The sequence below is a fragment of the Harmonia axyridis genome, chromosome 7, assembly GCF_914767665.1.
Source record: "Harmonia axyridis chromosome 7, icHarAxyr1.1, whole genome shotgun sequence".
Taxonomy (NCBI): Eukaryota; Metazoa; Arthropoda; class Insecta; order Coleoptera; family Coccinellidae; genus Harmonia; species Harmonia axyridis.
The window spans coordinates 11,574,227-11,585,805 of NC_059507.1; the positions used below are offsets into that span (position 1 = coordinate 11,574,227).

Sequence of the window (11,579 nt, forward strand, 5' to 3'; positions counted from 1 at the left end):
AAAAATTATAAAAACCTCCAGATCTGTTGGAAAAACTAACTGAGAACTATAATTTTTCGTAATTCGGTGCATCCAAGTTCCTACATAAGATATATAGAATCTGATATGTATTTCTTATACCCTCAGAGTAATAAACATAGATAGAGGCAGTATATGTCATTTTCAGATCCCCAGCATCAACTATCAAATTTGACATGAAGCGCGCGGAAATGAAAACATATCAGCCATACGATATTTCTCTCAATTCGCGAGTGTCTCCACAAAGAACGCACTTCTCATGTCCCATAGTGAATCAACGTTTCATATTTACTCAAAATATATTGAAAAAAGTACCTAAATATATCAGAAATTCAGAAAACAAACTTCAAGCGCGCCAAACAACGTGAAACAACCAATGACACTAGGAGAGCAATAGTTGCCAAACCTTGGATTTCAGCAGGTAGATAGAGAAGATAATAAATTTTATGTTCATTATAAATTCGACAATTAGAAAAAATATCGGATTCCAAATATTCAATTTTGGAAATTCAACCGGGAATCACTCAAATAAATATGTTTCATTCAATATAATATACATTCATAACGATATACTAAAATTGTGGAAATGAAAATATATCACAATCCGACCACGTAATCTAACCATGTTGAGGACATATAAAAATTGCGTATACTCCATCTGTCTATGTTTATTACTCTATGCTTATACCCAATTTATACGTGTAAAGTAGCTTAAGCAAGTTACTAAATCAAGTGAAGAAATTGAGTTACATGCATCGTATAAATCGCTTGATTTAGCACTTGAGTACTTGAGCATGTAATTTTGGATAAAATACATCACAATTCATCCAAGCAGATGTACAAAAGAAATATAAAAAAAAAGAAGAATGATAGCTCCAATAAAAAATAAAAAATATGTTGAAAATTGATATATCTACAGTTCTAGATAATAATAACGAAACACAGAGAACAGCTGGGAACTCAAAATGAAACAATTTGTTAGATAATTTATTGAATCGTCTTCGAAAGACTACTTTTAATCTCAGTACCTATTTTTCATAAAGACATTTCCAGAAATTTTCATGATTTCCGAATGGGAACAGAATAAACCTTTCAAAAAGATAATATTTTCAATTAATTAGTTATCACAATGTTGATATATTGAACTACAATAAAATTTGCAGTTGACCATATCGAATAACAAATGTTCAATCATCAGTTTTGTTTCACTTTTTTCTTCGAGAATACTGATCTCAAAACCAGACTCAGAATTTTGTAACTTATGTAAGAGAAAACAAGTAAGATGAGTCCAAGAAAAGCCAAGACATCCAACAGCAAATATTGATATAGGGGCATGTCTACAGCTGCAGTTTTCATATGAGGAGCACCTTTATGTCTTGCTACATATTCCACCCAGTATATTGCAGTATCCATAGGAGACATCGGCCTGTCTCTGAAACGTTCTGACAGTGCTTTAGCTTTGGCCCTGAATCTGAAAAAAAATTCAATTTGAAGTTTTTGTAATGTAATTCAGCTTCCTGGAAATCAAAATATGGAATGGAACTTTTAAGAAGTGTAGCATTAAAATTTGAAACTTACTCAGGGTCTAAGATAGTCTTCAAGTTGTTGTAAACCTTTTCTTCCGTAGCGTCTTTCAAATAAAGTATAACACCACCTCCATTAGCCTCAACTGCTTTTGCATTTGTGTATTGGTCGCCATATTGAGGCATAACCATCATTGGAACACCACAGTGAACAGCTTCAGTGGTTCCCAAAAGACCTCCATGGGAGATGAATGCTTTAACGTTGGGATGTGCTAAACAAAGAAAAGCAATATTTAAAAGAAATACTTTCATTAAGGACAGTACCCTTTTCATAACACTAAATTATTATATGTCTACTATCTACTCAATCGGAAAACCTGAGCAATTTTCATTTACTGAGAACGAAAAGTTATTATTATTAACTAAAAAAAGAGTCAAACCACTATGTATTCTGATTATCATGAAAGCATCAAATGATGGTCAATGATGAGATCGAGTCATTTCTACAAAATCCTCCAATATTGTGGGATCTTCTTACAAGTCTCCCCGGAATGAAGATTCAGAAGTTTTGAGTCAGATAGATGAAGAACTTTACGATATTTGAATATTAATAACGTGTTCATTTGATTTGTCAACCCCAGTTCCAATTATCCTCTTATGCAATAATAGTTATTTATAATACAAGTGCAGAAGACATTTATATTCTTCCTCGAACAAATTTGACTGACAATAGATAAATCCGTGACAGGAGAGTTCTAAGTATTGATATAACAATGAAATATAATCATGAAATCTGTGGAATACCGCATGATTTTGTTCAATAAGATATGGCAAAACCAACTTGTTTGTGGTTTCAGATTTAATTTCGCTAGAAATCATATTGATTGTTACTAGTTCAATTACTTGATGATCGATTCAATTTCATATCCTGAATATTGAAATACATTTTAAATCTTTGCAAACGAAGATATTCTTAAAAGTCAGTCTCAGGGTGATCAGCTCAGACAAACTCGATAATTTTTAAAGTGTAAAACAATAAAGCTGAATTTTTGGATAGCTCATAGTTCTGTTTATCGATAACCTTTTTACCGAAATTTTTTGCAGAGTTCACGGATAATTCTGAGATATCGAATATCACAACAAAAAATAACAATTTCGATAAAATTCTCAATGAATATGTATAGATACCAGTTAGATCAAATGAATTTGAAACCAACTAGATAATTTTGCCTATTAAAGAACGTAACCGATATATTCAGAATATACCCTGCAAATGAGTATCTAGAACATACGTTTGCGAGTTATCGTGGACACTGCGGACGGATAGATTCAATTATAACCTCCAATTCTCCAGCGGTGAGTGGAAATTGTTTATGTAAGATAATTCAAAAAGTGGTCAATATACACAAAATCGCAAAAATTATAGCCTGAAGGAGCGAAAAATCTTACATAAAATATCGAATTGGGGCATCCATTTCTGGATCATCACATTATCGGGTTTTCCAGGCATAGTCTCGTTTTCCCATTTCCACAGCACTCTTTGTGGAAGACGAGCGAAAGCCTTAAGGAAAGCGTCCTTCTTCTCTTGTGGGAAAGTGTGTCCTTTGATCATAGATCCCAAACTGAAGTAGATAACTCCATGCTTGGATTCGTTTATGAACTTCTCTATGTTCTGGAATAATAAGTAGAATCGAATTAGAATTTGAAACACATGGAAAAGATGATGAAAATTTAATAATGCTGAATGGAAAAAATATTGATTTCCTGTGATATTAATATAAAGGAACACAGCGAATTTTATACATATTATTTCCTTCTATCTCGGAAAATATTCGGTAGTAGAAGGTGTCTTGTTAAAATAAAAAGCATTGAACTTATGGCCACAACATAAGTGGAAATATTCATTCGGAACAATTAGTTAAAAAAATAAGTTCACATAGGCAAACTTGCCTTTTCAGTTAGGTTTTAGGAATATACAGTTCCTGCATGGATGTTTACACTGTTAGATGATTTTTACAGAGAGAGATGTATTCAAATATTCTTCTGTGATTTAGAGATCTATAGGAAAAAGATAAGAAAACCTTTTTTAAGACAAAGTGCGAAGGCGCATAAACTTCTTGGTCAGGTTTCAAATTCCATAGTACTACGAATTGAATTTCTCTATGAATTTATATAAATTTGGGTCCTTGTGCTTTTTGGCATTGAAAATTCATTGATCGTTATCCCGAGCTTAGAGGATCAATGCGGTATTTTACCAAACTTTATAAATATAGCTGTCATAGTTTTACCTGATTTCCGCATTTTAAACGTGAACTGTGAAAATTTCAAGGGGATTAAAAACATTTTTCCTGAACAATTTGTAGTTTGATATTCAATTTAAAAAACTAAAAAAGATTTTATGTTTATTTCTACATTTCAGAAAATTAATATACCTACTCGCAATGGGAATCACACAAAAGTTCAGAGTGAAAAGTGCAAACACGCAATTGCTATTGGAATACATTTCTCTGTACGAAAAGATTGAAGCGATAGTGAGAAAATAAAAGATAGAAATTGATCCAGCATTGAAAGGTTTCAATTTAATTAAGTCCTATCGAGTCAGGTATCCAATCTGATGTGTATGTATATATCGAAGGGTAATTGGCGCAGCAACAGAATGAAATAAAAGATAGGAGATTTCATTCATAAAGCCTTTTCATGCGCATGTACCTAAGTATTGAAACCAACTCCATTTTGGCATAATAAAACACCAATTTATTTGGGAGAAATGAGACGGAAAATAACATAAGATGAAAAACTTTTCAGGCAATAGAATTCATTGCGTTAGTGCAGAATTCTGATGGGAAATAAACTGGACATAGTTCATGCAAAATGTATCATCATGAACCCAACAAACATTGTACTAGAAATTTGGCTTTCATTCCAGAGTCACAAAACAAATGATTTCGAAAAAATAATAGCTTTTCATCATAATCAAATTAATTTCAATGAATTGAATGTTGAAAGGACAGTAACATCTTTCAAGCATCAAGAACAAGGTCTCTGATTTCTTTCCTATTTTTTTAAGAATGTTATGAATCTAACCCTGCACTCAAAGTCCTGACCTAACCAATAAAAATTTTTTCTTGATAATTCGACTTTATTCATCAAAATTGTCACCTTCAAGAGTGATACATGTTACATGTAACACCTCGCTCGATAAATCGAAGACTGGCGCACAGATGGCACTGACAGATGGAGTTTCTATTGTTCCTTAGAATAGCTTCATCAAATGAGAAAAAACTCATCAGAAGTTTCAGGATCAAAAAAGCATCTTTCGTTATCTAATCAAATTTTCAATTATGAAAAGTCAACTCGAGGTCTTGAAAAATATTTTAATGATGTCGATTTAAAATGAATAGTTCTTCAATAATGATATCAAAATAATCTTAACTCTGAATGAAATGATAAGAATGAATTCCTAGCATAGACAACGTCTGTATTTTTGAATTTGGACCCGGAAATAGTCACAAACTATAAGGTTCGACTCACTATGATGATGAATTCGTGGTAAAATCTGTCCTCAATACAATAACTCTCAAACGAAAGAATTTAGAGCGACTTGAACATTCAAGGGTAGATTCGGATCTCAAATGTCGTGGATATACAAAACAATCACTCAAATGTTCATCATACCATGAGAACCCCTCATCTATGTAAATGAACTAACTGACAACAATCATATCATAAAATATCATATTTCATATATACCTTTATGTAAACAGTTATGTGATCTTTAAGGGTGCAATTGTCCCATAAAAAACGACTGCCCAAAACCTTTTGATGCTAAGACAGTACTCTTTTAAAAATATTTATTGAAAAATCAGAATTTCTGTGAATAAGAAAGAAGGGAGACATTAGACTGAGAAATTAAAGAGCAAATAGAAAGAAAAATCTGCTAAGTATCATGGACAAACTCGAATACCCCAAAGGACACCAAACTCTTAAAGGACTCAAATGTCCAGGCCAGGACACTTGAAGTATTGTACATACAGATTAATCTTACCTTAGGAAGAGGCTTAGAGCTTGTAATATGCAAACCTCCCACTTCAATTACATTTGGCGCAAAGGGTCTGGCTAAACTTAAACTGAAGTGACTACACACCAACATTAAGCTCATATTGTTCCCTTGATTTGATAACGGAGGATGATCTTCACCCAAGTATCTCTCTACAATTCTATCATGTTTCATCTGTTTCATTTTGTACCACAACTTATGTCCATAAATAACTAGTAGATTCTCCATCCTTTCCAAAAAGGTCATTTTATCAGAAAAATCCATCCAAAGCGTTGGTATATAACTAGGGTGATCTGGATTACCAAAACGATCATTGTTCCATGCAAGCATCACGCTGGTTGTTATGGCAACGATTGGAGCCTTGAATTTTTCGTTTAGAGCCAACAGACAATCGCTCAGAAAAGGTTCGTGAAAAACTATATCGAAAGTCTGATTTGACTTCCACAAAGTCTTGATAACATCGGTGGCAAAAGCTGTTTCACAGTAAGCATCAGCAACTCTGCCATAATGAAGTACATCCAGGTAGTTGTGGAATATCCTGGCCATCACAGGGTTCCGATTGTTCAGGGGTAGTATCTCTAGTAGCGGTGGAACAGTTCCTTCTAGAGAAAGATCTGTGTATCTGGGCAGGGGTTTCTTTAGAGGAAATTGGCTGACCACTACAACCTCATGACCTCTTCTACTGAGTTCTATCATAAGAGGATGTATTATGTTGAAATGGCTTTTACCTGGATGCGGAAATAATCCAAGGATCTTGTAACATCTCACGGAATCAATTAAGATCAGAGCTAAACTAAACACACACAATAATTTCATATTTTCCTCGAAAAGAGTCGCACCCAACAACACCGAAAAGTTTCTGATCTTCGAGTTATATGATCTTCGAGTTGCTATCTCAATCGAAGAAAAATTTAAACTGATAAGATGTTTACTATAACTGATATCTGAAGTTACGCTATTAACACTTCAAGGTGTTACTAATATCAAAGAGTAACTGAAAAGTCTTCTTAGAATTATCGCACCGAAATTAACATAAAAGCAACATCAACTATTTAGAAATTTGCATTTGGGCAAGGCTAACGTGATTTTTCGGCGATTATATTATACTTTTCTATCGATATAAGATTCTGGTAGTGGTATATTCTGAAGATGCTCTCGCTTTGTTGTTATTATTTTTTGAAGGATTGTTGATGAAGATTTGAATACGTCTCGAACAAATGACGCATTTCTTTAATTTTGGAATATTTGATGGAACGTGGAAATCACATCAAGATCAAATAGGCGGAAGCCCCACGATTACATTTTGTTCACTTTTCAATTATTTGTTTTAGACGAAATATTTGAACTTCAGTGGATTTCAATTAGTTTCTTCCTATAAATTTTATCTCTTTACGTTTTATTATTCCATATTAGATCTCAATAAATCAAACATGGATTTCTGAGAACTCACCTCTGGTAATTTTTCAGGTTGACCTAAATGTAATCCTCCAACTTCTACAACATTTGGCACGAAAGGTCTGGCAAAATTCAAACTGAAGTGACTGTTAACCAACATTAAATCAACCTTACTTCTATAACCGGGGCTATGCTCTTTCAAATATTTTCCAACGATTCTATCATGATCTCTCTGTTTTTTCTTGAACCAAAACATATGTGCGTATGCTACTATTGTATTTTCTACTCTGTGTAGAAACGTCATTTGATCGGAGTTGTCCAGAAAGAGTGTTGGGATGTAACTAGGATTATCAGGGTTGCCAAATCTTCCATAATGCCAAGGAAGCATGACACTTGTTGATATTTCGATCACAGGAGCTTTCAATTTTTCGTTTAAAGCCAAAAAGCAATCACTACTAAACGGTTCATGAATTATTAAATCGTATGTTTGATTGGACGAGATCAGTGTCTTCACAGTTTCCGTTTTGAAGGCGGCATCGCAGTAATTATCAGCAAGGAGTCCCATCCCAATCACATCTAAGTACATGAAGAGTATCCTTGAACTAAAAGGGTCTAAATTGTTCGTTGGTTCGGTGTTCAGAAATATAGGATATGAACCTCGTATACTTAGGTCCGTATAATTTGGATTAACATAACCTGAGGGGAAATGTGTGAGAACGTCAACTTCATGACCTCTTCTACTCAGTTCTCTCATTAGAGGAAGGATGACATCAGAGTGGCTCTTTCCAGGATAAGGAAATAGTCCTAGAATTCTGTAGCAGTGAATCGTGGATATTAAACACAACACTGAGCAAACAACACGAAACTTTTTCATTGTAGATGTGTTTTAATTAATTTCAAGTGAATATTATACAGGAATGAACTTTCTTCCTCACTTTGAGAATATCTACTAGAAAGTTTAGGTTGGCTTAGGCTCTTTGCTACCATTTCTCGAAGTTTATTGAACTTGACCGGTTCAAAAGTAGATCACATAACTGACCCATCCGCAGAGATGTCTGCATCTTCATTCAATCTGTATTTATGATCGTAAAAATCGAATTGTCTAGGGATAAGGAGCTTTGAAAATTTCGTATTGAAATTATTATTCGAGATTATGAATATTGAAAATATTAATGAACAATCATCTTTGGGAAAATTGAAGGGCATTATATGGAATACTATGGCACCATTTATTCAAATATCTAGTCGAATCACGAACTTCTTAATTCTGTCTTCAATAATAAAAACTATTTGCTAGTTATCCGATGTTTTTGTTTCATTACAAAAAATTTGCATTATATCGAAGATGATCATTCAAATTGACTTCATTTGAGGTTATCACTTTACCTGTGGCGACGCTAGAAGGGAGCAGGGGGGCCTGGGTTCCCCCTAAATTTAAATTTTTACTGCTCCCCGTGAAAAATAACATAACCAAAAAAGACACAACATTAATTTGACGTAAATTAAATGGAATTAGAAATCATAGCCTCCCCTCCAAAAATCCTAGCCCCTCCTTGTCCCCCTCCTGATTTCTAAAAGCTGTCATCGCTACTGCAATTATACTTTTAATCTGATGTATTTGTTGAAACTTATTTATCCCATTAATTTAAATAATCTGATGTATTGGGTATTTGATCTGTTACATAGAAACTGAAATTCAATTGTTCAGCCAAAATCACAGTAAAAAACGTATTTTTATGGAGTAGGTACCTAATTCATTTTGAAATTGCACTTTATGTATTAACTACAAATTGAAGTTGTTCATGCCAACATTGAATTAACTCTTTATAATTGGAGAAGCGATGAGGCAATTCTATAGTTTCTACAAACTATTTTTGCTGTGTAAAACTTCTAAATATTGGATGTTCCTTTTCTAAGTCGTTGAACTAGAACATACTCTTATGCTCTCTTTCCATTTCCATACATATTTCAAGACAATTTTTTTTTCCGAAATTATAACTTCTAACATGAGAGTATCTGTCAAAATGAGACACTATTTGAAAACCTACATGTCAGACAAGGTTGCAAATAATTCCCACTATTCACAGTCACATGTTCAATAATTTTCTTCAATTCGAATAATTTATATATTTTATCGGGAAATTATTGAATTTTTTATTCTGAAATATCACTTATTGCACTAATGAATATTCAAATGAGTAAAAATATGACATAACTTGATAAGCTATGCTTGACACTTATTTATGAGAATACATCATCAAGATCAATCATACATAGAATCGGAATTATTTATGATAATAAAAATAATCAATTCAGAATTCAACACGCGCTACAACAAAAAATTAGTAATGATATCAAAGACAGATAAGGACATATCTCGTCAATTAAAACAGAGATATTGAGAAATAAGGAATATTATGTACTTTAATAGAGTGTGGTTTGCAAAATGGAGACTGCAATTCTGGATAAACTTCAATTTCTACATTTTTCAACTAAATATTTTTCGTATTGTGTGAACATTGAAGTTCATAATTTCGAATATAAAGCAGAATACAATCAAATACCTTCTATTCTTTTTATTTATACTAATTGATAATAGTTTCCCAAAATCATTATCAAAAATGAAGATGCAAATTGAAGATGACTGTGTATGAACAATTTATATCCATTTCTAAACAGCAAGCGTAAACATTTATAAAAAGGCCAGAAAATTTAAAATAGAGTGAATATACCTATGTGTCTATTTTGTGAATATTTTGAGGTATCATATTTTCCATGGCCATTTTGAAATCAATATAAATAATTGCAATTGATAAATAATAATAAATAATATAAAATTAGCTAACACCTGCACTTGGTAATGAATGACGAAAATACAAAAAGAAAGAAAAAGAAGTACGATTTCCAAGTGTGTAATATCATACGATATTAATTATCTATCTGGTTAATGTATCAACAAAATCAACATAACCATTGTCAAACAGAAGATGTCCACGCTATTTCATAGGAATCATAATCGAAAGTAAACCAAGGAGAATGCATGTCATCAAGCGAGAGTAGCGATATACCGGTTTCACCCTTATTAGGGATCATCAGTACCGCATAACTCAACCCAAGATGATAAATTGCAATTGAAGTGAAAACTCTAGAATGGTTATTCAATATCTTCTCAAAATATCAAACGTCAATTAAATAGTGGTGATTTCAATGTAATGGGTTTAATAGTAATTACCTGAGGTAGTTCGTTCTTATCCGGCAAATGAATTCCACCGATTTCAATGACATTAGGAGGATAAGGTTTTGCATTATGCAAAGTATGATGTGTATTCACAAGAAGTATGCTGACATTATTCGCATACTCCCTCACTGGTAAAGTTACATTCAAATACCTCCTAGCGACAGCATCATCTTTAACATTTCTGATGAATCGATGGAAAAGTAGATGAGTCCATGTTAACAACGAGTTTTCGAACCTCTGCAGAAAATTTAGTTTCCTTGGGTAGCCCATAAAAATGCTCGGCATGTAGCTTGGATTTAAGGGTATTCCAAATCTGAAGCTGACCCAAGGGAGCAACTCCGAAGAGCTTATTGCAATAACAGGGATATTGAATTTGGAACTTATGGGAAGAAAACAATCAGTGTTGAACATTTCGACCACCATCAAGTCGTAAGTTCTGTTGGTATCCCACACTTCACTCAGTCGTTCACTGAAATAAGTGGATTCGCATATGCCTTGGCCCCATTGGCTCAATTCTGTGGGAGCTACATACATATCAATTCTGTTGTAGTTGTATAAGTTCTCAACATCCACAGTTTCAACGAATAAAGGACAAACTCCTCTCAGACTGACATGTTTGTATCTTTCTATCGGCTTTTCTAAGGGGTAGTGGCTCACCACTGTGACATCATGCCCTTTAACAGCTAATTCTGTCATGAGGGATTGGAAAACGCGAACATGACTCCTAATATTTATAGGGAATATCCCGAGAATGTTCATACATTCACTAGACAATACCAAACCGCACAAAAAGATCGATATGGAAATGAGGTTCATATTTATCACTTGCTGATTTCACTCCACAAAAGTTAATTCGGTAGTAATTCTACACTACATACTATCTATATTTCTGCAGATCAAATGAGATATGCATTTCGAAAAGTGAATGTTTCGCTTAAATAGAAACTGCAGTGTAGCTATTTCTCACTATCTATCTCCCTTTCTCAGAAGTTCAAAGCAATAGTGACTTATAAGCAAGATGTAGAAATCAATTACTCGATTGTTTAATATTAATGAGATGCTAGTGATTAAATGACGAAAAGAATTCAAATTTATGTGTAATGATTGACAGAAACAATGTAAAATTTTATGTCAATCTCTGGACAAACAGACAACTTCACATTAGATAAAAGGTTATTCTATTTAAAAAACGAGAATTATGGAAAAATGAACAAAAATAAATTCATTAAAGAAATATGTCAAGTTTTACGAATCTAATTATGAATAATATATTAATACTTCGAACCACAAAAGCAATTATTTTTCGCAATTTTTCATAAAATTTTCAACATCGATAGATTCTATATAG

General features: G+C 33.1%; 1 protein-coding gene across 9 annotated transcripts in view; it reads right to left on the reverse strand.

Moving 5' to 3' along the window:
• Positions 1–996: 996 nt before the first annotated feature.
• Positions 997–11,579, reverse strand: part of LOC123685439 (UDP-glycosyltransferase UGT5-like) — a 36,250-nt gene continuing 25,667 nt past the window's right edge. For 6 of the 9 annotated variants that reach the window (XM_045625132.1, XM_045625141.1, XM_045625140.1 and 3 more), the window contains exons 2-4: positions 2,991–3,213; positions 1,597–1,813; positions 997–1,489 (exon numbers count right to left, since the gene is read on the reverse strand). In XM_045625132.1, the coding sequence (XP_045481088.1) occupies positions 1,213–1,489; positions 1,597–1,813; positions 2,991–3,213 (717 nt within the window). In that variant the 3' untranslated portion in view covers positions 997–1,212. Of the gene's footprint in view, positions 1,490–1,596; positions 1,814–2,990; positions 3,214–5,586; positions 6,599–7,048; positions 7,925–10,225; positions 11,138–11,579 lie in introns of those variants that run through there. The other 3 variants (XM_045625136.1, XM_045625139.1, XM_045625134.1) reach the window with 3 other exon arrangements.